Source organism: Equus caballus, chromosome 8, assembly GCF_041296265.1.
Source record: "Equus caballus isolate H_3958 breed thoroughbred chromosome 8, TB-T2T, whole genome shotgun sequence".
NCBI classification, from domain to species: domain Eukaryota; kingdom Metazoa; phylum Chordata; class Mammalia; order Perissodactyla; family Equidae; genus Equus; species Equus caballus.
Window position 1 is genome coordinate 12,939,989 of NC_091691.1, and position 26,726 is coordinate 12,966,714.

At 40.0% G+C, this 26,726-nt stretch overlaps 1 protein-coding gene and 1 long non-coding RNA gene across 2 annotated transcripts in view; one reads left to right on the forward strand and one right to left on the reverse strand.

Moving 5' to 3' along the window:
* LOC102149088 (PAN2-PAN3 deadenylation complex subunit PAN3) overlaps positions 1 to 24,508 on the reverse strand; it is a 66,598-nt gene extending 42,090 nt beyond the window's left edge. Inside the window, exons 1-4 of the mRNA XM_070219898.1 lie at positions 24,455 to 24,508; positions 5,063 to 5,184; positions 4,203 to 4,269; positions 2,257 to 2,327 (exon numbers count right to left, since the gene is read on the reverse strand). Coding sequence (XP_070075999.1) covers positions 2,257 to 2,327; positions 4,203 to 4,266 — 135 coding nt within the window. The 5' untranslated portion in view covers positions 4,267 to 4,269; positions 5,063 to 5,184; positions 24,455 to 24,508. The remainder of the gene's footprint in view (positions 1 to 2,256; positions 2,328 to 4,202; positions 4,270 to 5,062; positions 5,185 to 24,454) is intronic.
* An 88-nt stretch (positions 24,509 to 24,596) lies between these two features.
* LOC138915182 (uncharacterized) lies at positions 24,597 to 26,269 on the forward strand. Its single transcript, XR_011420767.1, has 3 exons — positions 24,597 to 24,675; positions 25,656 to 25,752; positions 25,885 to 26,269. It is a non-coding gene; the product is annotated as an uncharacterized lncRNA (long non-coding RNA).
* Positions 26,270 to 26,726: the final 457 nt, after the last annotated feature.

The following is a 26,726-nucleotide window of genomic DNA, read 5'->3' on the forward strand; positions in this document are numbered from 1 at the left end:
GAAATAAATATCATTGAGTAATCAGGACAGCCTGCTTAGATCAACCTGGAATTATAATTAAATATTTACATAAGTTGGAGTTACTTCCACTAAAATTACATCATTAAACAGACATTATGAACTACTACAACAAGAGAAAAACAGATAAAGTCTCCACATACCTTTAATTCACAATGTGTAGCATGCAATACTCTTATGCCAAGAGTATTTCCAATACGAAGAGATTTTAAACCTTCTCAACTCAACCATTAACAATTTAAAAATACATGCAACTTGTACTCACACAGATTGCTAACCATATAGCCCACTATTGGAAAAAATCTCTACGTCCCTACATGTAATTTTAAATGTAAATGGCAAGAAAATATGGTCCTTCAAAGACACACTGTGAACCCTGAATTTCTAAGTAGAGACTGACACACAGGTCCTTTCAGTTTAGACAGACATTGAGTTTACACTATGGCAATTATCCAGGCCATGCTCATCATTTCACAGATGTGAAGATTACAGACTAGAAAGTTGGCCCAAGGTCACAAAGCTAGAAATCAAGCACCTCAAAAATCACCGCATAGTACTCATTTCACTATAATCAGCTTCCGTTAGGATATATTCTAATATTTCTCCAAATATTGAGGTCACATTTGTAGTAATATTTCCTTTTATTATTTTTCTTTACTAAAATAAATTTTAAAAGAATGGGCACTATATCTTCCTTTTTCCAATCTCCAGGGATTTTTGCCATTTTCTCAAAAATAAGTATCAGTAGCTCTAAGTCATATATTTCAACTTTAAAATACATTCCACCAAACTCTCATATTAGAATACTTTTAAGCATTTATTTGCCATTCTAGTTTTACTTTCTACTTATACATCAGAAATGTTACTTATCATGGGTAACTGATTATTACTTTAAGGATATAAAAAGGCAGAAGGGGACCCCCTAAGACTACTTAAGGGCTTTTCACTTTCCCCCTATACTACATAGCTCCAGATAACTTGATTTCTAGGTTGTACGTGCTTTTCAGCATTTTACTGTTCCCTTCCATATTGACAGGCTTTGTCTATTGTCACTTCTCACTACCGCCAATGAGTCTGCTTGTGTCCAATGCTATTCCACTTCTACTATATGGATTTAGAAACCACATATTCCAATTTATGAGAATAGTACGTAAAGCAAGAATAAACGCGTTCTTGGTGAGAGCCTATAAGAAAGTCTATAAAATCAACCCATACATTTTAATCAATCAATTCTAGTTGCTTAAAAGCATTTTATAATTAATTACTTCCTTCTTCTCATCTATGTTTCAAAATGGGGATTTAGGTATATGAGGTTTTGGTGTTATTTATACCTGACCCCATAAATTTTTTTGTCTTGAAAACATCTAGTCTCTTTGAAATTCATTTTATACTACCCTCAATCAGATACTTTCTAAACTAATCTTAAGTTTATATCAGTTTTCTAAAATTAATATTCTAATATTCTTTTCTTTTGGGTCTTTCTTCCATTACTTAGGAAATTGAATTAGTTATAACCTTACAGTAATTGCCACCAAGATTTTCAACCTCCTGAACATCTTTAGCTGCAACTGAACCTAACCAAAAATACCACCTTCTTTAGATTATCATTACTAATAACACAATGATTCTCGTTAAGACTCAAAGGCATCAAACTATAATAAAGTTTTCATTTCTACTTGTCACAAAATCAGTCCCTATAAAATATTTCCAAATCTATGCATGGTCTACCAAGCTCAATTCCAAACAAAATGAATTAAATTTCTAATAAGAGAAGATTTTAAATTGTTTTCAAACAATTGGGCCAATTATGAAAAGTTAAAGATTTTAAGTTTGCCTTGTAACGAGGAGTTCAAATTTGGGGAGATCTCTTTGAAATTTAGACACAAAATAAAGTTAAAACATGATTAACATGCCTACAGTGGGTCACATTAACAGCAACTACAACATTAAATTAGATGCTATCTTAAAAAAAGAACACATTAAGATAAAGAAAATGAGCAAGAATAAGCAGAAGGATTTCACCCCTTCAAATAAAATGTCTCTATTCCATGCACAGAGATCAAATGAAATTCTAGATATAATATATAACAAGGAAAAGGGTAAACAATAGGCAAGAAAAACGTTACAGTCCATAAAAAGCCCTCCCTTCACTTGAGAGAATATTGACCATTATGTAGGTAACACACCAATGTCACCTCTACATTCTATTTAGTTTCACGTAAGTTCAACTTCACCTACCTTTCTTCTCTGAGAGATGTTGAGGGCACCAAAGTCATTAAACAAGGACGAAGCAGGTGAAGTTAGAGCATCTGGAAGGTAAGTTACGTAAGTTTCCACAGAGACAACTCAGGTAACCCACAAATCTAATAAACGTTTAACTTGACAATGCTTATAACAGTAATAAAAATCATATACCATAATAGTAGTTAAACTCAACATCTTGCATACAGTGGATGTTCAAATATTTTGAGCGAATGAAACACAAATTGGAGAACACTTCATTCAGCCAATACTCAGTACCTATTTATTCAGAAGCTATATGGATTAGGATGCATCTGCTTGCTTAGAACCCAAAGAAAAATCAAATAGAGAAAAAAGGCAAAGATGACTCTTAACCACATTATTAGGAGTCTGTAGATAAAGAAAGTCAGTCTACCTGTAGTGAATGTAGTGAATGTTTGTGTTCTTGAGACTAAATCATGAGAAAAATAAAAGGGGTAGCTGGGGAGGAAGCGCAGTCAACCACACACCGGGATCACACTTCGATTTTAACCCAGAGGCAAGGCCTTAAAGCCATCAACTCTCAGAATATTCCAGATTTTTAAGTTTATTGCTACATATTTGATATTCTTACTAAAAAGATAAGGTAAATTAAGTTTTTAAAGATGGAAATATTAAACATTTCAAAACAAACACGAATTTCAAAGCTTTATAGGTTCAAAGTTCTATTACTCCAGAAGTTATAAATAAAGGTATATCTCTAAACTGTTTCTCACCTAACAAATCAGAAGAGTTTTTCAAAAGGCATGCACGATATACACTGAAATAGTTTATCTTCCATTTTAAGCTTTAATCTTACGCTTCTGATTAAATTATCTGTGAAATCTTAAAAAATATAGTAAATGTTCCCATTTAAAGGAAACTTAAATCTCTTCATAATGCAGTACAGATAGATAGCTGCCTAATTTCTCTGGCTTCTTCTGCCTGGGTTTTGATAATCTAGTTCTTCATTAGAATTAACATTAATTTAATGTAACTAATACGCAAGAGAAAGAAGCTAATAAAATAGTAAGACATAACGTATTTTTATGTAATTTATACATTCAAGGCATTTAAAAATAGGTAATATCATTCACCCTTTATGCTACCTTTCATAGCAGTTAAAAGTCAGCACATAAACTCTATGAGAATGCTAAAAAGATTACAATGCTACCAATTAGTTTCTAATAATTTTATTCAATATTAAAATGTTGCTTTTTTTTCTATAGCAAAAGAAACAAAGGCTGAAATTTCCAAATAGTGAAAGAGATCTGATACACACACACACACACACACACAAAATGGCTATCACAGGAAATAATCAACACGCAAATTCTTATTCTCATCATTATTAATCATTGTTAACACTTTACTGAAGCAGAGTATCAACACTCAATTGTTACATATTCTTTAAAAACCATTCTTGAACATTTATTTTAAAAATAGGATACAGAAAGATATCTGGCAATTCTATATCAAAAGCCTTAAGAATGTCTATAATTTCTAAAACAGTAATTCCATGTCTAAGAATGTTTCCAAAAGAAATAACTCAAAATATGAACAGAGACTTATATAGTCAACTATTGGAGTGTTCCAGTTCTTAAAAAAAAAAAAGAATAGAAACAAAAATAGTTAAGTAAATTATGAAAACAAACAATAGAATTCAATTTATAAGGAACAACACTCATAATTTAAAACTATATTTAATGCCATCTTTATTATTATGTATATACTTATTATTATGTATATATGTGTGTATGTGTATATAGATAACCAAAATCTTAGTTATCTCTGAGTGTGAAGATAATAGATCATTTTTATTCTCTTCCTTGTACCTATCTATAATTTTCAAACTTTCTACAATGGATATATTGTTTTAGAGTCAGAAATATATATATAAAAGAGAGAAAGGGACCAGGTCTCACCGTGGCCTGCATACGGCTTGGCACTGTCATTCACAAGGCTCGGGGAACTGCTACTATTGGTCATTCTCTGAAAAATAATACACATATAAGATCACTGAGAAACACAGAATTAAGAATATCCAACCAATTAAGTTAAGATTGACCATCTTTGCTTATTCCTCTCCAACCCATCTTTCACATTACTGACACTCTAATCTTCCTATAAATGTTGCTGCTTGAGTTACAATAATCTATGCAAAAACTTCCAAATCCTCTAACACACCAAATGAAAATTTTACTCACTAGTCATGTATTTAAAACCAAAGTTGCAGGCCTATTTTGAATTGCACTTCTATGACTTATTAGCCTGGGCAAAGTATGTAACTAGATTTCTTTGTCCACAGAATAAAAATTCCAATATCTATCCGAGAGGATGTGAACTGACTATACGTAAAGGCAACACTTGCTCTCTAATAACCTCTCCCAACACATACTGTCCTTTATACTCCTTATAGTTTCTATAAAATTAGGCTATTCTCCGCTCTCTAAACACATCCCATACTTTCTTAATATATTCCATAGTCTCTCCATTGTGAAAGGCCTTTACACCATACCCACAAAACACACAGAGGAGTGAAACTAGTCTCTTTCTAACTACCCTCTAAATACTCCACTGTCATCCCACCCCCGACCCCACCCTTGAAGCCTCACCCTGAATCCAACCCTACGGGACATGGCTTATCTGTATACCACCCACCTCATCACCTCCTAAAATCCCACCCCTGCTCAACAAATTTAGGAATAAATAAACACTCTAGTTGTCCCCCACCCTGGGAATAAACTTTACTGTCTAGTGCCATATAAATTCATACTAACCATACCTGCACCAAGGGATACTTTGTTTCTACAGGGCTTCCAAATCCATTGACTCCAATAAAGCTGGTGCTGAAATAGGAATCTGTGAGACTTGTATCAGTTAAAGCACCTCCGTCTATTCCAGGAACTAAAAGAGAAGGAAAATTCAAGTATTTAAATACTTAAAAGCAAAACACTGATGTAGTTTTTGTGTTCCTGAATAAGTTTTCAAGTCTCAAATCTCTGTTACCCGTTCATGACAAAAGGCAAGACCAAATAAATACTGGCTCAGCTCTAAAAACCTGTTGAACAAAGCTCAAGTTGACTGAATTTTTTTCCACAGATAGTATTTTGCATTAGTTACCTAAGACCCACCAAGCACAACACAAAGAAACAAACCACACTTGCATTTCCAGTTTTCTCACCAAGTTTTTTTTCTCTAACTTTGCAAAATGACAGTCAAATATAAACCACAGCAGTTTCTCCTGTGAATCTTCATACGGTAAGGAGAGGCAAGTTTCTCAGGACTCATCTTACGAAACAGACCAGCAGTCCCACACTAACTATAATTCAGTCAAAACAATTCTGCAGAGGTAGCAACGGGACTGAGTTCAGGAATACAGACAAGCTATCTGTTGATTTTAGGGTAGGATAATACAGAATGATTGTAACTAGGATGACAATCCATCACAGATCAACAAAGTAATGGACAGCATGTTTCAGATGCTACTTCCTGGTAACTGGAATGCTATTTTCTGAGCTACCAGTTAAGTACAAAGCCTTATGCTTTACAAATCAGCTAAGCTCCAAGTAGGATTGCCCTCTTCCAGACAGAGCCTCTGAGAAGCACTGAAACCCTTCCCAACCCCAACTAAAAAGTAAACTTAAAAAATGCTGATAGTTGGATGCAGGAGGCTATGATCTGCATGTTTATATTCCCCAAAAATTTATATGTTGAAATACTAATCCCCAAAGATGATGGGATTAGGAAGTGGAGGCTTTGGGAGGTGTTTAGGCCATGAGAGTGGAGCTCTCATGAATGAGATTAGTGTTCTAATAAAAGAGACCCTCTAGAGATCCCTAGCCCCTCCCAAAATGTGAGGACACAGCAAGAAAGTGCCCATCTATGAACCAGGAAGTAAGTCCTCAACAATCACCACGAGAAATCTGCCAGCACCATGATCTTGGACTTCCCAACCCCCGGAAGTGTGAGAAATACATTTCTGTTGTTTACGAGCCACTCAGACTATGGGATTTTTTTATAGCAACACAAATAGACTATAGGAATTCCTTAGAAAGCAATCTGAGGTAATTTTTATTATCTATTTTAAAAATCTAATTCTCAAAATGTCCACAATTAAATGTATTACTTTTATAATTACAAAAAGATTATTTCTAATGGTTCATATCTTCTGAATTAGTGATTACAATTTCAGATGTGGCTGAAGAAAATCAAAAACACCTAAAGGTTTATAACTTAAGATGTTCATCCTTGTGTTCATTTATACACAAGTATTACAAGTATTATTTTAATAACAAAAAATTAGAAACAATGTGAAATGCCCAACAACAGAAGAATGATTAAGCAAATTCTAACGCATGCATTGAAAGAATACTATAAAATAATTAAAAATCAGGGTAATTAAAGCCTGGGATTTATTTAATACTCTAACAAATCACAACAAAAACTGGGAGGAGAGACAGACAAAATAAGACTGGAAAAAAGTTGATTACTGTTGAAGCTGAATGACAGGGGATTATTATACTCTCCTCTCTACTTTTATTAAAGTTTAAAATTTTCCATAATAAAAGGTTCTAGAAAATGAAGATAAAGACTAAATGATGGAACTATTCACAATGTGAAGTAAAAAGGGAACGCATTTTTATTTATATTATGATGATAATTGTGTGTGCTTACATGTACACTAATGTGCCGCATAACAATGTTTCAGTCAATGACAAACCGTATTCAGTCAATGACCACGTATACAACGGTGGTCCCATAAGATTAATACCATATAGCCGAGGTATGTAGTAGGCTATTGGTTTGGGTTAGTACTATAAGGGAGGAAGAAATTCTCCTCTACCCTTCTAGGTTCTTCTGGCTGGTCTAAGAATTAAATTGACGTGAGACAGATAAACAAGAGAAAAACAAAAGTTTAATAATATGTATACATGGAAGAAACCCAGGAAAACTAAACAACTCGCCAAAATTGCTAAAGCCCTCACCCTAAATACCATCCTCAGCTAAATCAAAAGATGATGCTGGGAGTGGGACGAGTCAGGGACTTCAAAGGGAAGGAAGGCAATTCACAAGAAGGGGAAAAGGAGCAAACAAACGTTTGGGAAACAAATTTTTAGTCACACAGAAACAGAAGGCCACAGAGGGGACCCAAATGAACGGGCTTTTCTAGGTTCCTCCCTGTCTGCCACCTAGTTTATGTTACGCTAAGGTGACAGCTCACTTGCTGAGACAGGTTTTGCTTGTTTTGGGGTGGTTTTTTTTGCTGAGAAAGATTAGCCCTGAACTAACATCTGTTGCCAATCTTCCTCTTGTTTTGCTTAAGGGAGATTACCCTGAGCTAACATCCACGCCAATCTTCCTCCGCTTTATATGTGGGTCACTGCCACAGCATGGCTGACAGGTGATGTAGGTTCATGCCTGGGATCTGAACCCATGAACCTGGGCCACCAAAGCGGAGCATGCTGAACTCAACCACAATGCCATGGGGCCAGTCCCTGAGACAGGATTTTTAATCTGAATTCATTTAGACAGTTAAGGGGGAGGTAACAAGAAAAACTTCCTGAGTCTTTTGTTTCTTAAAAATAATCAGCTTAAAATAATCCTCATGTTAAAGAGACACATTCTGGGATGGCAAATTTTGTTCCCTCAGTACATGTTCTCACAATGATGAAACCATCTAATGACGCGTTTCTCAGAACACATCCCTGTTGTTAAGTTACACTGTACACATACAGACTGTAAGAATGAATAAACATACCAAAATGTGTTATCCGGTTGATTAAATGGGAGAAGTTAGTCTTTTCTCTTGTGACTTTTGTATTATGTAGTTATTTTCATAATAATGATGACAACAGAGAAATTCCTAAGGGGAGAAGTTTCTCCTCCCATTCCACCAAAACCCTTAATGGCATCTACTATCTTTTCCTAGTAGAATGAAATGGTTTTCAAAAATAGAGTACAATTCCAGAGTCAAGTTATTTTCTAATATACCTTTTTTATTTCAAATTTTTAAAAAATTTGAAATCCACTTTTCTTCATATTTTATACAAGCTAATACAATAGAACTATTATTGAACATGCCAGAATTCAAATACCTATGGTCGATGTGTTATCTTACTCGATTTTAAAGTAGACTCACTGCACTATAAATAAGCACGGAAGCCTAACCAAATGTTTGTAAAATAAATACGAAACAGCTGTTGGAGGACAATAAAACAATCTTAAAACGTCCCATTCTTTAATAATATTTTATCTTTAAGAAATAGAATTTGTCCTAATAACATTACCAAACTTCTGGTAGGGTTTTTCACTGTATTAAAGTTTGTTTATGTTCCGTTAGGATGCACAACTTTGACAGGAGAAACGTTATGCTCCCTAACAAAAGAATATCTGATCAGGATTAACCAAAAAAAAAAAAAAAAAGGGATGGGGGAGTGCTGAATATGGCCAGTAATTAAGGGTTAATTTACTTTGTTAATTAACAGTCCAGACAAAGACCTGAAACTGTAAAACAACTAGAAGAAAACACAGGGACAAAGCTCCTTGACATTTGTCTTGGCAACAATATTTTGGATATGATACCAAAAGCGCAAGCAACAAAAGCAAAAATAAACAAAAGTGAGGGGCTACATCAAAATAAAAAGCACCTGCACAGCAAAGGAAACAATCATCACCATAAAAAGGCAACCTACGGAACAGCAGAAAATATCTACAGACCATCTATCTGATAAGGGGTTAATATCCAAAATATATAAGGAACTCATACAACTCAGTAGCAAAAAGAAAAAAAACCCAAAAAACGCAATCTGATTAAAAAATGGGCAAAGGGCTTGAACACATATTTTTCCAAAGAAGACCTACAAATGGCCAACAGGTACATGAAAAGATGCTCAACATCACAAATCATCAGGGAAACGCAAATTAAAACCACAATGAGATATCACCTCACACTTGTTATAATGGCTATTATCAAAAAGACACACGACAAGTATGCGGGAGGCTGTGGAGAAAAGGGAATCGTTGTGCATTGCCAGTGGGAATGTAAACTGGTGTAGTCACTATGGACAACAGTATGGAGGTCCCTCAAAAAATTAAAAATACAATTACCATATGATTCAGCTATCCTACTTCTGGGTATATAGCCAAAGGAAATGAAATCACTATCTCTAACAGGTATCTGCACCCCCATGTTCACTGCACCATTACTCCTAACAGCCAAGACATGGAAACATCCTAAGTGGCTACTGACAGATGACTGGATAAAGAAAACGGGATACATCTATACAATGGAATATTATCTAGCCATAAAAAAGAAGGAAATCCTGTCATTGTAGGCTACATTGATAGACCTTGAGGACACTATGCTAAGTGAAATAAGTCAGACAGGGAAAGACAAATACTGCATCTTGTCACTTATAGGTGGAATCTAAAAAAGTTGAACTCAAAGAAATAGAGAGTAGAAAAGTGGTTGCCAGGGGCTAGTGGGTGGGAGAAATGGGGAGATGTTGGTCAAAGAGTACAAACTTCCAGCTATAAGATGAATAAGTTCTGGGATCTAACGTACAGCATGGCGAGTATAATTAACACCACCATATTATATACCTGAAAGTTGTTAAGAGAGCAGATCTTAAAAGCTATCATCACACAAAAAATAGTAATTAGGTGAAGGGATGGAGGTATTAACTAACCTTACTGTGGTAATCATTTTGCAATATATGTGTGTATCAAATCATCACACTGTACACCTTGGACTTACGTATTTTCTATGTCAATAATACCTCTAATAAAGTGGAGAGAAAGACTTTTCACACACCTACTCACCCTTGAGTTTTCTTGTTTTGGAAAGTTACAGTTTTGGAAGGAAGGAAATGGGAACAGATACTTCAAGAGTAGTTAGAAAAATCACTAACCTATGATACATTATTTCATTCCATATAGGTCATGAAGATATTTAGTTTTTTAAGTTACTAAGAGCAAACATACGTCCTACTTACTTCACCCGACGTTCAAAGAGAAAAGGCATGTAGAGTACTTTTAAGTTTAAATTACATAAGCACGTTAGAGACTTTAACTACCAAGACTAGATAATCAAGAACTTTTTACTCCTTCAACCCCTTATTTTTGCAATCCACTTTAAGTAAGCTTGACACATCTTATGGAACAATAATTTACAATCCACTTTAAGTAAGGCATATTATTTCTATGAAAGCGCTATTACCATCTCTACTATTATAACTATTATATCTCTATGTAATAATAATCAACTGAACAATCACTGTGTAGATATGAATCTCAATTAGTTCAAATGACAACCATGGTAAGGTTGACATTCCTCTTATTTTGCTGTTAGGCAAACTGTGATTCAGAGAGATTAGATAGCTTGCCCAAAGTCACAAAGCTAGTTAGTGATAGAACTGGGATATCAAAGCAAGCTCTCTATTGCACTAAACTGCCTTTCAATTTTTAAGAGAGGGAATTATGAATCAAAAGATGAAATTTCAGGGGATGGCCTGATGGTAGTGGTTCAGTTCACGTGCTCTTCTTCGGTGGCCCAGGGTTCGCAGGCCCGGATCCTGGGCACAGACAGACACACTGCTCATCAGGCCATGATGTGGCGGTGTCCCATAAACAAAGCAGAGGAAGACTGGCACAGATGTCAGCTCAGGGACATTCTTCCTCAAGCAAAAAGAGAAAGACTGGTAAGAGACATTAGCTCAGGGACAATCTTCCTCACAAAAGAAAAAAAAGATGAAATTTCAAGCCTTCAGTTTTAAAATGATCATTAGACATTCAAACTTTGAAACAAAGGATCTTACAGTAGTTAAAGAATCAGAAATTCTACATCTGTCAGCAGATAGCCTGCAATTATTATCACATAAAATGTGCACGATAATTATCAAAAAAAAAAAAAAAAACCAACCCAATCCCACAGCTTAACTACATAAACATTCTCCTTAATCTTCAGTCTGGTCCCCTCTTGAGGAAAGCAGTTTACTTTTCAAAACACATCACAATAGATCAATGTTACCCAAAGGGAATTCTGAAGTCAAGTAAATTTGAGAAATGCTGAAAAAACAAAACTAAACCCATTTCTTTACTGCACAACTTCTCAGAGCCTGCATATACAGTGTGAACTGTGACTACCCAAAGAGGAGAATACTTCCCAAAGGTTCTTGACTAGGGAACCCTTTCTACATAGAGCAACTTGAGGGACTCGAGTTCCACAGAACACACTTTATAAAACGTGCCCAGCTGAAAATACTGAGTGGTCTTCCTTGGCCAAGGAGAACATCACAGACAAGATGCTGGCAATGCTTATGCCAAAGGATGAAATCCAAACTTCTTAAGTCTAACATTTAAAAGCCCTCAACAATCGTTTTCAACCTATCATTCTTATATTTCCTAAAAGGGCTGGGTTTGAGTTTCAGTTCTGCCACATACTAGCCTCAAGGTCTTGAGCTTATAAAATGGAGATTATACGATCACTTATAAAATGAGAATCATACCATCTACCCTGTAAACTTCAATGAAAAGTTATGAAAAAGAACAAAACAAAGTCTTAAGAGTTCTTTTAAAAATCTTGAAGCACAACTCTATGGATTTACTAAAAATAAGTGAATTGGATACTTACAATGGATGAATTTTATAGTATATAAATTGTATTATAATAAAGCTATTTTTAAAAATCAATGGAGAAAAAAGGGATTATTCAATAAATGGACTTACGACAACTGGGTATCCATCAGGGAAGAAACTGAATGCCTTACACAGGTATTTCCAAAAGATCAAAGACTAGAACATAAAATAATAAAAGTATACATCTACTATAAAAAGATCTTTACAACAATCATAACATTATTGAACTCTCTCCTCCAGACAAAATTATATACTCACTGTATTTTCAAAGTCTACACTTTACAATATGGAGTGCCATCAACTCCTACACACATACACCCCCAGCTCTGTGTTCTTCAAGACCCAGACATGATAGTAAAGAAAAGATACTTGGAGTTAGACATTGAGTTCTAATCCTCCTTTTGCACTTACTAGTTGTACTACCTTGAGCAAACAACTCTCCAATTTCATTTCTTCATCTGAAAAAGAAGGCAGTACCATCTTACACACAGGATTGTGGTAGGGGCTAAAGTGGAGTACCCTATGCAAAGTGCCTAGCATCCTGTCTCATCGGTAATCATGAAAGTTATTTTCCTCTTCTCCCACCTCTAGAATGTATTCTCCAATTATTCCAAGCTGTTAAAACCTCTACCTCTTAAGATACTGTCTATGTCATTCAGTTGACTAATATATATATATTACTCATCTAAATTATCTGTAAACTGAAATTTGGTACTACTCCTTATATATTTTTGGTATTGTGGTATTCCCAAATCTATTAGCACATTTGTATAAATACTTACAATTAAACTCTTTTTGAAAGGAGATATTTTAAAAAGTTGATAAAAGATACAATATATTTTCCCCTTTCAATCTTTATAAAAAACCCCATGCAAACAGTATTACCGTCTTCATTTTGCTGCTGAGGAAAGTGAGACTCAGAGATGCTCGATAACAATGGAATGGATGCAGGTCCACTCAGCAGACACTAGAACCATCCTTCTCTCTGCTGGATTGTGGAAGCACAGACTTTAAGCAAATACAATTGCCCCTGAGGTCTGCTTCAGCCAGTTGCCAATTATTGACCATTGACAGCATATTTAATCTAAACTCAGTTTCCTCCTCTGTAAAATAGAAATGAAAACATCTACTTTCAAGGGTTACTGTGAGAATAATTCAGGATACTGGCAGGCGTGGATGATATTAGGTGCTTAATGGTTACTTTCTGTGGTTATCATTGTATCCATTCACAAATTTATTTGAAAGTAAGCTTGCTATTTCTGATGAAACGCGAATATGCTCTTTGTATAGAATGCATATGGGGAAATTTTTCGCATGTTTTTTAATTTTAATATAAACCATAAACAGGGAGCTTGGAACATTTTACACATCTGTTACAAAACCCACAGGAGTCATGTGGAAGAAAAGACAAATTCAAAGTATGTGGCTGGGCAGGACATACTCGTCTGTTTGAAGGGCTGTACTTCCCTCAAAAGCTCACAAGCTAAGAAAAAAGTCCAAGGGAACTATGACAAAACAGTAATTAATGACTACAAACACTGTATTTCCAGTCCTGTGATAAAGTTTTTGTGCAGAGCCATAAAAAGGTCCATTCCACATTTTAAATTCTCTACCTAACTCCAAAGCATCATTAACCAACATCGGTGATAATGAGGGAGAAGTGAGTCCTCAGTAGCACAGAGCACCAATTGTAAGTCAAAGGTATTAGGCATTTTATGTGCATTAAATCATTTTTTTATTGAGTTCATAATAGTTTACATCACTGCGAAATTTCAGTTACACATTATTTCTTGTCCATCACCATACAAGTGCTCCCCTTCATCCCCATGCCCACCCTCTAACCCCTTCCCCTGGTAACCACTGAACTCTTGTTCTCTTTGTCCGTGTGTTCATCTTCCACATACGAGTGAAGTCATATGGTGCTTGTCTTTCTCAGTCCGGCTTTAAATCATTCTTTTACCCACTCAACAGCTGTTATAAATCGAACTGTGTCCCCCCAAAATTCATATGTTGATGTCCTAACACTGAGTACCTCAGAATGTGATCTTATTTGGGTATAGGGTCATTGCAATCTGATTAGTTAAGATGAGGTCATTAGGGTGAGCCTTAATCCAATATGACTTAATGATCTTATAAAAAGGGGAAATTTGGATGCAGACACAGACATAGGGAGAACATCATGTGAAGATGAAAGCAGAGATCAGGGTGACGCTCCTACAAGCCAAGGAATGACAAAAATTGCAGGCAAACCACAAGAAACTCAGGTGAGCGGCATAGAAGAGATTATATCTCACAGCCCTTAGAAGAAAGCAACCCAGCCAAAACCTTGATCTCGGACTTCTAGGCTGCAGAACTATGAGACACTACATTTGTTGTTTAAGCCAAAAAAATTCTTTAACAAAAGCCATATAATAAAAATAAAAGATTAAATGGGAAATATTAAACCAAAAACAAAGGCTAAGGAAAAGCATTTCAGTTGAACATCAAGCTCAAAAGTTTCTAAACAGCCAAGATAAAAAAGAAGATCTAAAAAATACTCACCCAGTAAAATAACAAATACCAATTTCTTCGAGCAAAAACACTTCCTACTACTAAACTCTTCAGAGAAATTATTACAAGGATTTTTATATATGAAGCATTGAATATCATGCATCTTCAACACAGTTGAAAGGAAGATTTCTAGAAACACTTTTTATATTCATTCTCAACAGATATAGAAAACATAACATTAAACCACAACCTAATTGAGGTAATTCCATAAAGAGTTAACAACGTAGTTCAAGTACTCAGTATCAGCCATCATGTATTGTATTATATGCACAATCTCAACAGTCCTTCAATATATATATCATTTTTCTCCCTTTTGGTAGCAGTGCCAGAGATGAGATTTGAAACCAGAACAGTCTTACTTCAAAGGCTCCAAAAATCACTACAATACATTCCTCTCAGTCATTCCTAAACTACAGATTCACATCTGTAACTATTATTAAATGTCTCCAACTAGATGTGTGACAAGTACTTTTAAACTAAGAACTCCTTTATCTTTAGTCCTTCTCTCTCTCATCTAACCCCCCAAGGAGTTGGTTCACCAAGTCTCTCTCAAATGTGCCCCCTATATTTAATTTCCACTTGCCTAAATCAAGTCCTTAGCATTTCTCCCTTCAATTACTATAAGACGACTCCAAATTTCCATCCTTAAAAGCCAAATAAACTATTACAGTTATCTTTTTAAGACACAGATCTTATCACTTCACTTAGGACAGCCTAGCAGGGCCTTCACAATGTGGCCACACAATCTACCATCTGGTACCACTCTCCATAATATAGCCTATTCTGAACCACATCAGATAACTATAGAACAAAATCATGTATGACGCTTTCTCTCAAAACCTCTGTGTCCTTTTTCTCATCTGCCTAGGACACTCTTCTTTTCTACCACATACGCTGCATACAAGTTTCAAAAAGTAGTTCAGGGGGCCAGCCCCGTGGCCGAGTGGTTAAGTTCGCAGGCTCTGCTTCGGTGGCCCAGGATTTTGCTGGTTTGGATCCTGGGCACGGACGCGGCACTCCTCATCAAGCCATGCTGAGGCAGCATCCCCCAGAGCACAGCCAGAAGGACCACAACTACAATATACAACTATGTACTAGGGGGCTTCGGGGAGAAGAAGAAAAAAGATATATAAGATTGGCAACAGATGTCAGTTCAGGTGCCAACCATTAAAAAAAAAAGTAGTTCAAATATCACCTCTTCATACAATCTTCCAAAATATCCCTGAACAGAGTTTTTTTATCATTTTCTATCTATAGCATACCATACTATGCCAAAATTTATACATTTCAAAATCCTTTACAAGGCTATGCATTCATAAATAGCCAGAAGCATGCATCTTTGTATTCCCCAATACCTGTATGATGACTGGCACAGAAGCGTTCAATAAATGTTTGATAATTAAATTAAGCTCTCTAGTCAGTGCCCAGTGTACATACACTATATCATTTACTAAAGACTAAGTCATCTGCATAAAACATCAGACCTCCAGAGAGATAAGCTGACATTGTTTTAAAAACTGCAAGGTCTATCTGGCAAATTCACCCTTATGGAAGTCGTCATACCTTTGCACCAAGACAGCCACAGCAATGCCTATAGCAAGACCAAAAGAATCCTGAAACCGCAATTTTAGATGGATCAATTAGCTTAACAAGTACCCAGCTGAGATCCTACTGTTAACACGGAAGTATATACAGTACACCGTTTTGAGCTGAAAATGTTTTAAGATATATATTATTACTTAGTCTCCTCAATGAGAAAGGAATTTCAGTGCAGCAAGACTGGCAAACACCTGACTCTGAGGAGTCCTATAATACCATAGGCCTTCCAAGACGAACTGGCTACAAACTTGACCATAACCACTAAATAAATTGGGCTCTCGGGTGAAGCTATTTAATATTTAGTACTATCCATCCGATTACTTACCAAAAAATGTCGTCCAATAAAAGACAGTTTTAGTTTGGGATCTGTGCCAAGATAATTGTTTTTATACAATCAAAAACTGCCAATAAAGCAATAAATGTTTTGAAGTCTTCTACTGTTCTTGTTTTCTCAGTAAAGTGACTCAGAATTTAATAATGAAGAGAGAAAATATGTTTCTAAAACCAGCTTACTCCTTGTGCAAAATATCAGCTTAAGATCATCCAAACCTATGGTTTATTGAAAACTGAGAAGGAGTAGAGTTGTTTGCTTTTTTAACAATACTTGTCATCTTTTAACATACCATAAAATTATTGGGGTTATGTTTATAAATATTGTCTACCTACCCATTAAAATGTAAGATCCACAAAGGAAGGGATCTTTTATTTACTGGGTTCACTAATGTATCCCAAGAATCTAAAACAGCACCCGACACAGAGTATGTGCTCAATAAATGTTTGTTAATTAAATGAATGAATGAATCTCCACTTTTAGTCCAAATTATACTAAAGTGAAAGTTTACCATAGTCTAAGTTTTTCACAGACATTACTTGTATACATGAAATCTTCTTATAATACATATCAGAGGAACCTGCTAAAATTTTCACTTTAAAAGCTCCCTTGATAATTTTTCCAAGCCTTGGGAGTAGGGAGAAGAGTCTCTGTCCCATCTTTGTCAAGACAACTCTTCCTCAGACATAGCTGATATATTGTTATAAAGACTAAGAACCATAAAATGTCACTTATGGAATTTAAAAGGCACCATTGTATTTTGTCTTTCTTCACCCCTGATCTCATACTTTCAACCAAGTATATATTCAGATTCAGCAACAGCAATATTAAGAGACAGAATAAGTTTAGGAACAAATTAGCAAAATAAGAAAGTTAAACCAACATGAAATGACAAGTGTTGGAGAGGATGTGGAGAAAAGGGAACCCTCGTACACTATTGGTGGGAATGTAAATTGGTAAAGCTACTATGGAAAACAGTATGGAGATTCCTCAAAAAATTAAGAATAGAACTACCATATGATCCAGCTATTCCACTTCAAGGTATTTATCCAAAGAAAATGAAAATACTAATTTGAAAAGATATATGCACCCCTATGTTTACTGCATCATCTTTCACAGTAGCCAAGATAGGGAAACAACCAAAGTGTCCACTGATGCACGAATGGATAAAGAAGATGTGGTACATACATACAATGGAATACCACTCAGCCATAAAAAAAGAATGAAATCTCGCCATTTACAACAAAACAGATGGACCTTGAGGGTAATACGCTAAGTGACATAAGGCAGAGAAAAGCAAATATTGTATCATTTCATTCGTATGTGAAATCTAAAACAATAACACACTCATGGATACAGAGAACACAATGGTGGTTACCAGAGGGGAAGGGTGTTGGGGGGTAAGCAAAATGAGTGCAGAGGGTCAACTGTGCGATGACGGATGGTAACTAGACTCTTGGTGGTGATCACTCTGCAGTGTACGCACATGTTGAATTACAATGTACACCTGAAACTTATAGAATGTTATATACCCATTCTGCCTCAATTAAAAAAAAAGTTAAACCAAATGACATATAAAGTCCTTTCCAACTTTTCCAGCTCTATCATGCTCTACCTAATATTTATGAAAGCACCATAAGGTGTCTATACCATCAAGAATATAGAGAAACAATGAAAGAATATTAAATAACACTAGTCTTTTATTAAATACATAAATGAAATTCCCCAGTGACTATTTACAAGTATTAAGTTGCAAAAGATGTGATCTACATAACTACCTCTAGATATATGAGCCATTGGGGGAAAAAATCTTGCTGGGACAGATTTGATATGGAGAACTACTTCAAATATGTTATTTTCAGCTAATGGTGTATAAAATACATGGCATTTTTATTGAGATATATTTGACATATAACACTGTATAAGTTTTAGGTGTACAACGATTTATGTATACACTGAACGAATATACAGTGAATATATGTATACACTGAATTTGAAATGATTACCACAATAAGTTTAGTTAACATGCATCACCAAACATAGTTACAATTTTTTTATGAGACCTTTTAAGATTTACTTTCTTATCAACTTCCAAATATACAATACAGTACTGTTAACTATAACTACCTTGCTATATATTACATCCCCAGGAGTTATTTATCTTATAACTGGAAGTTTCTACCTTTTGACCACCTTTACCCATTTTGCCCACACTTCACTCTCATCCCCACCCCTATCCCATCTCTGGCGACCACAATCTGTTCTCTATATCTATGACTTCAGGGTTTTTCTTAGATTCCACATATAACTGAGATCATATGGTATTCGTCTGCAAGGTTTTTTTAATGTACCAAGTTTGAACCAGATTACTGAATATTCTCTATGCCCCTTAACATATGTGTATATCATATTTTGTGTAAATTCACGTATAAACATACATAATACATTAAGATATAACAGTTTAGCACCATCATTTGTAAAAGACTATAAACAACCTATCCATTAAAAGAATAATATAACCATACAATGGAATATTATGCAGCCATTAAAAAAGACTAAGGTAGATATCTACATGTGGATGTGGAACAAACTGTGCAATTCAGTGAGAAAAGTTAAAGTACATTAGGCTTCCACGTGTGTGCACATGTGTACATGTGCCATTATATGCCAGAGATAGGGAAATATAAACATGAATGTATAGGCAAAGAATATTTCTGAATGGATACAAAATAAATTGAAAAGAGTGACTATGTTTTGGAGAAAGACCAGGGAACTAAGGAAGGAGGGACACTACTTCTCACTATGTACCCTGCTGTGCTATTTAAATTTTTAACCTGTGCATGTATTACATTTTTAATTCCAAAAAACAAGCTATTGTTCCTATTTCTGTAAACCTGGAATTTTTAATACTAGAAATATAATTTAAAACTAGCTTTAGAAAAATAAGAACAGTATATTTATTTTTAAAGAAAAAGCAAGTGAGATACCAAAAGAGATATCAAAAAAGGGAGAGCTTTTTTATGGAAGAGGACTGTTATCTACATGCCAATTAACTCAGCCAAGATCTGTGAGATCAGCATAGCCTTCTCTATGCCAAAGTTAACCTGCTGCGTGGTCAAGTGTTTTTAAAAGTTGCTGGGAGGGGAAGAGGAGGAATTCTAAGGATTAAACATGAAATACATAGTTTGCTTTCTAGAACATAAACATTTAGAAAATACAGAAGCATTTTAGAGTTGAAGGGATTTTGGACATCAAGTACTCCATACCTCATTCTCCTTTTTTTTTTTTTTTTTTTTTACAGATAAAGAAACATATTTTCACATGGACTAAATGACTAGCCTAAGATAACTGCTCTCTTCCATTTGGACAGACAACCACAGTTCAAAAGTTATTTTGTAAGAGAGAGCACTGAAATCAAAACCTCAGGACCCTCAGTCCAGTAGTAATTCCTATATACTGAATGGAGACTCAAATGCTGTACGTACTGATTTGTTAACAACTACATGACAAGAGTACAGAAAAATATTTTATCCTATTCCATTTGTATAGTTTTGGCTCACTAAACTACTTTATAAACAGGATATAAAGTAAGTTGCTATGGAAACACAGTTGTGAGAAATACCGCTACAAAATTCGTGTGTGCACACGCATGTGCTACATACTAAACTGTTTCCCCCTAAAATTCATATGTTTGAAGCCCTAACCCCCAAAGTGACTGTATTTGGAAACAGGGCCTTTTAGGAGGTAATTAAGGTTACACACAAAAAAAACTATTAATAACGATTAATCTTGGGCAATAAGATGAGGACATTGGTTTACTTTGACTTTATACAGTGCTGTTCCAATGGAAAGTTCTACAAGTTTTTGACTTTTATAATTTAAAAACTAAGTTAAATAAATGAAAATCAATCCTAAAATAAATAGGTAAGTAAAAACCAAATATTCAAATCTGTCAATAAATGCTCCTTAAAATCCCAGCACAAACTTTTAAAATACCATGTCTAGGTACCGTACATGTTCACAGCTTTGTATACAAAAGCAGACATGCCTACTGAAAAGTGAACAAAAAATGCTGCTCCAAAATAAAGATGGATATAAATTTTCCAAGTTAAAAAAAAAGAAAAATTCAAATTCAGCAATAAAAACAAACTAACTCTCAGGGCCAGCCCGGTGGCATAGTGGTTAAGTTTCCGCTGTGCTGGCCTGGGGTTCACAGGCTCAGATCCAGATGTGGACGTAGAACTGCTCGTCAGGCCATGCTGTGGCAGCGTCCCACATAAAACAGAGGAAGACTGTCACAGGTGTTACCTCAGGGCCGATCCTCATCGGGGGGGGGGGGGGAAGCTAACTTTTGATACACACAACTTGACTGAATCTTGAGGGAATTATGCCAGTGGGGGGGAAAAAAAAGCTAATCCCAAAAGGTTACATACTATATAATTCCATTTATAGAACATTCTTAAAATGACACAATTATAGAAACTGAGAGCAAATTATGGGTTGCCAGGGATTGGGAGGGGAGCAGTTACAAAAGGTAACTTGAGAGTGACAGAACTGTTCTGTCCTGACTGTTGCCAGGCACATAGACACAGATGATAAAATTCCATAGAATTAAATACACACATGAGCACACACACTAGTGCAAATTAGACTGGGAAATCTGAATAAGATAAGTGGATTGTATCAATCAATACTGATTGTGATACTGTACTATGGTTATGAAAGATGTTACCACTGGGGGAAACTGAGTGAGGGGACAACAAACGTTCTGTTATTTCTTAAAACTGCATGTGACTCTACAATTATCTCAAAATAGAAACAATTCAAAAAGAAAAATTCTATGAAAGGACAAAAAGACGGAGATATTTTGTTTTGTTTTAGCAATCACTTATCTTCTTACAGGGCCATTTCAAATGCATTTTCTTGGAAAGAAGTGTTTTACCTGTTAGCTGAATCTTACCTAGACTTACGTTAGTACACTCAGCCCCCCATATTTTCGGGTTCCGCATCCATGGATCCAACCACAAGCGGGTGGAAAGGCCTATGATGGTTGTGTCTGTACTGTACACGTACAGACTTTTTTTCCTGTCACTGTTCCCTAAACAATACAGTATAGCATCCATTTACCTAGCATTTACATTGTATTTTGTAATATAAGTAATCTAGAGATGATTCAAGTATATGGGAAGATGTGTGCAGGTTATATGCAAATACTATGCTATTTTACATAAGAGACTTGAGCATCCAAGGATTTTGGTATCTGTGGGGGTGCTGAAACCGATCCCCCAGTGGATACCAAGGGACCACTGTACATCCCTCTTTGACTATTCCTCATAACACACTGAGTTTTCCTCAGAAAACTTATGAAGACCTAATAGTGCCCCAAATGACCAGTGGCAGAATCTGACCCTCCCCCAACATCTCCCGAAAGGGGTCATTTTATTCATGGAGGCCCATGTGAGCACCGTGTGCTTCGCGCTCTGGAATCGCAGGACTAACCCACACATGCCAGGACCCAGCCTTGGTCCTCTACCCAGCAGGTTGCCCTGGTGCCAAGTGGTGAGCCTACCTTGATCTGCCCAAGGCCAATGGTGACGGTAGCAGCAGAGGTGAGACCTTTAATGACTGACGGGGCCAGAGATGGTGGGGCAGGGTTTCAGCAGGAACCCTGGCCAGCCAAGAGGAAATACCAAGTTGGTCACAGCTCTGCCCGGTCCCAGAGGACAGGGGTGGACATGGGCTGGGAGAGGGGGTGTGGGTGGGACTGGGGCTAAGGGCTGAGGGTGTGACATGCTCTGTGTGGGCTGGTTTGGAGAGCAGGAAAGGGAGTCCAGGGTCTGAGGGCCTGGGCACTTCTCCAAGTGTCCTGGCCTCTAAGCAGAACGGGGTAAGAATGGAATATAAAGAAGGAAATGCTGAGGGCAGGGGCAGCCGCAGGAGGCAGGTGCCTCGGGGCCCCCGGAAGAGCAGAAACATAGCCCCCACCTCAGCAGGAAAAGAGTCTCACCCAAGCCCAGGAGCCCCATGGCCAACTGCATGCAGCCCCACAGGAAGGCCAGCAGCACAGCACAGGGCGGGTCATGGAAGGTGTAGAAGGAGACCAGGAGGGACATGATGGCCACGGGGCCCAGAGTCACATCCCGGGAGGTGCCAGGAAGAACTATATGAAGCACCCCTGAAGGCAGAGTGGAGGCCAGACTGTTGGGGAGAGAGAGCGATGAGCACCCAGGAGACACACGGCACACCCACGGTGTCCCTGGTGTAGACGTCTGAGCACAGGATCTGTGTGTCCATCGTGTACTTTGGGCACACCAGCGCACACAGGCAGGGTACACGCTCACCCTCCATCATCCATGGGTGTGACCTCCAGTGATCGAGGGACCTCTTTTCCACCCGCACCCAACTGGGGCCTCGGGTGCCACCTGCGGGAGCACAAAGGCCTGTGTGCCTCTGTGTGAGTGTGTGAGTCTGAGAAAGTGTTCTTAAAGCTACCGTGAGTCATCCTGCTGTGCCACCACACAATCCAGAACTAGGCCTGTGTCTGTGTGTGACAAGTGTGATAAGAGCAGTTACGGCGCGTGAGTCTGCCCAAAGGCAGTCACAGGTCTGGATTGTAAACCAAGACTTCTTGGGCCCCATGGAGCCCTGGCTGCCCTGCTGTCTGGAGGGGATACTGTGCATTTCTACTCTGTTTCTAGGTGGGCGCTGAAAACCGGAGTGGGGTCAGGCCATGGGTAGGGCATGTGGCCTGCGGCAGGGCAGACATCTCACCTGGGGCTGGAGTCAGTCACCTCAGCACAGGCCAATGCCTGGGGAATGACCTTGAGTCCCACCAAGAACCTGGCCGTTAAGTCCACTTGAGCCACTGCACAGAGAGGGGGTCAGCCAGGCCCGGACGGGCAGCGTTCCCTGCAGGGCCATAGGGGGCAGCAGAGGGCCGGCAGGGCCATGCGCGCAGGAGCCTGAGGGCCAGGGCCGAGCCAGCACCTGCACAGAAGAGGGCACGCCTGGGGTGGGAGAGCGGGTGACACAGACCAGCAGTCAGGGTCCAGGCCTCGGGAACCCAGCAATAGTGCGAGGGTCCAGGAGCATCAGGAGAGGCACAGCCTGTCTCCCCTCCAGGGCGTCTGAGTCAGATGGTTAAATCTGCCCCCCCCCCCCCCCCCCACCTTGCTGGTCTGAGAGGGGAAGCCAACAACCTGTGCAGGGGGGGCCTCAACCAAAGGTGGATGTCCCCCCAACTGCTCAGTGCTCTCCCTGAATCCCACCTGCCCAAACCCTCGGCGCCTTCTCTCTCTCCATCCACGCTGGCCCGGAAGAATAGGATAAACGATTTCTCAATGAGAAGCCTAAACGCTAATTAGAATCCAGGTTTTTCCTCCCCGGAGAATTTCTTTGCTTTTTTTTGTCCTCCCCAGGGAATTTAACGGGAGCAGTGCACAGAGAAGCTGGGTGCAGGGGGCACCCTCGTCTGGCTGGCGGGGCACGGGTGGGGGACTGGAGACCCTGAGGGCGGGGAGCCTTTCCAAGCGCGCGGCATGGGGGCTCCACCCACTAAGGGGGTCTGCAGCGCTAGAGGTGGGGTCTCCCATCCTGAGGCTGCATCTTACCCAACCCAGACCTGTGGCATTCGCATCCCTGAAAATATCGCAGGGGTTCTAGTTGGTTCTGGAGAACTTTAGAGCCTCCTCGATTGATTCAGGGTGGCAGCATCCTCTAGGATCCTGGCGCCCCCTGCTGCAGAGCCGGCCCCAGACCACCCCTCATCACGGGCCCCGCGAGCCTCTCAGGGCAGAAACGACCCCACCCCCGAAGCCGCTTGCCTGGAACTCTGGGGTCTAAGCGTGGCGACTCCACGCCAGCTAACGGTCCGAGGCCTGCCGGCCCCGGTAAGGCCGAGGGCGGCGGGGACCCCGGTGGGGACGCAGTGGGTGGCGAATGGGGGTCCCCGATGGAGACGCCCGCACCCTCGGACCCCGCATCGCCCCTCGCGTCCGCCGCCCCCGGCCCGTCCCCGGCAGCTCGCCCACCCCGGCCCCGGGCCCGCCGCGGACTCACCTGACGCCGCAGCTCGGGGTCTCCGCTTATCGCCGCCGCAGCCGGCTCGGCAGGAACCACAGAGGAGGGGGAGCGAGGGCCGGGGCCGGGCGGAGGGGCGGGGCCTGCGCGCACGCGTCCTCGGGGCGGGGCGGGGCGGGGCGGGGCGGGGCGAGCTCCGCAGCTGGGCCGGCGCTCTGTCCCGCGCACCTGGCGCTCCCGGAACGTGCTGCGCGTCGTCGGTGAGTGCGACCCACCGAACCCCCGCCGCCTCGGGCACCGCTTTCCACGGCCGCTTGTTGTCCCCCCAGAAGCAGCCACTCGCCCTCCCTCCAGCGGTCGGTGCCGACCCCAGCGTGCCCTGCAGTCCCCGGCCGTTCCCTCCTCCTCTCCCCTCCCTTCTGCCCCCAGACTCTTCATGGTCCGCTCCTGGGAGAGGGAGGCAGGGGTGGCGTCGCTCACCGCGAGGTCTGCGGGGGTCGGCCCAGCATTCGGCACCCCACTCCTGCACTCGGCTCTGACCCTGCACCCCCACCCATGCCAAGAGCAGCCTGGGCTAACTCTGCGGGCCCCCAGCTCGGGAGGATGGGCGCCTTTCCAGAGCTCAGGGATCCACAGATCCCAGAGAGGACACCAGAAGGGAGCTGGTGCCCAAGTCCCCAGAGACCAGCCAGCGCGCCCTGGGGCTCTCATCTCCTCCTCACGGTTTTCTCAGACCGCAGAGCACTGTGGCTCAGCTCCCCTTCTCCTGGCTGAAGGGCTCAGCCCCCCACATCCACCTGCCCTCTCCCCCAACCCCATCCCCTCCCAGGAACCCCAGGTGCCTCCAGCGCCCTGCTGGTCAGGAGACTTCCAGGTTGGTGACCCAGGCCCGGCTGTCACAAGGCAACCCGATTCTCTCCTCTTTGGAGGTCTGGCCCTCTGCCGGGTGCTCTCTTTCTGATGAACTTTGTGGTCTTGGATCAGGCCCTTCAGCTAATTGTACCATCTCTAAGGTGATATGGGGTGTCATGAAGCTTCCTGACTTACGAGGTGTTATCTCAGGGGACTTTATTCCACCCAGAAGATAGGAATCACAGCCTCCTGCCGTCCTGCATAATTAAAACACATCTTTCTTTTCAATAGACTGACTCATTGTTTGTTTTTCTTCTCATACACTTGGTGACCCCCCCCCCCCCCACTGCTTCCTCATGGCTGTCTCTCTCCTTGTCTCCCGCCACAGTCGTCTCCAGGGCCCATGTGGCCGAGGAGGAAGCAGTTATCCACATGCCACACAGCAGGGCTGACTCTTCACTTAGGAGCTGCCTCTGTGCTGCCAGGTTTGGATGGAACCTCTTGAGTGATCTGATCTCTTTAAATCATTCTCTCACTCCAGATCAACCCCATGGATGTGGAGAAAACTGGGTCATTGATAAGTGCCTAATGCATCTCTTCCTCGTGTCTCCCCATAGTAGAGGCAGTAACCGTGGTCTTCAAGAAAATATTCTCCCCCTGAGCGCTGAGAACATCCAGCACCAAGAGGAGAGGAGACGCCAAAGCGGGACTGAAAGAACTAAAGGCTCAGATGAAGGAATCTCTTTTGGGCCCTCCAAGTAGGACCCCTTCCCTGGAGGGGGGGAGATTCTGCCAAAGAGCACCAGGGACAGAGGCCTTGCACTACAACTGCTGAGCCCTTCGCCCTTGTTTGGTTGGCTGTGTAGGTCTTTGCTTTCAGGTACAATACCCTGCAAATGCACACAAAGCACACAGTTCACATGATGACTTTCGTGGGGCCTATGTACTTTTGCCTTCCTGGGCGCTCTCACCCATAAAATATTAAAAAGTATTTTTTACCACTGTGTTGGCATAATGGAAATGAATTATTATTATTATGTGTTAAAGTATTTTCTTTGACCAGAAGAGATTTCTTTTTCTTCTGATTTTAAAATAACTTAAAACATCTTCCTATGCCTACTGTGTGGCTCCCTATGGCCCGCTGTGTGCCATCATGAGATGGAGGAGGAAGGGGAGGGGAATGGAGAGGCAGGATATGGGAGGAGGGGAAGATGAGGAGGAGAAGGAGGAAGAGGTGGAGGACGGGGAGCTGAATACCAAGGTGGCTCTAGTCCCTGGCCCCAGAATGGCAGCCCCTCTCTCTGGAATTCCCCTTTATCCGAGTCTGCAAACACAAATTCTGGTCTCTCATCCTCCAGCCTCCTTTCTTTCCACAGGAACAGCCTCTCATTCCTCCTCCAATGCCCTGGTTCTGGAGATCCTTTCTTTTTCCACTGGATATCCCCAAGCCTGGGCCCAA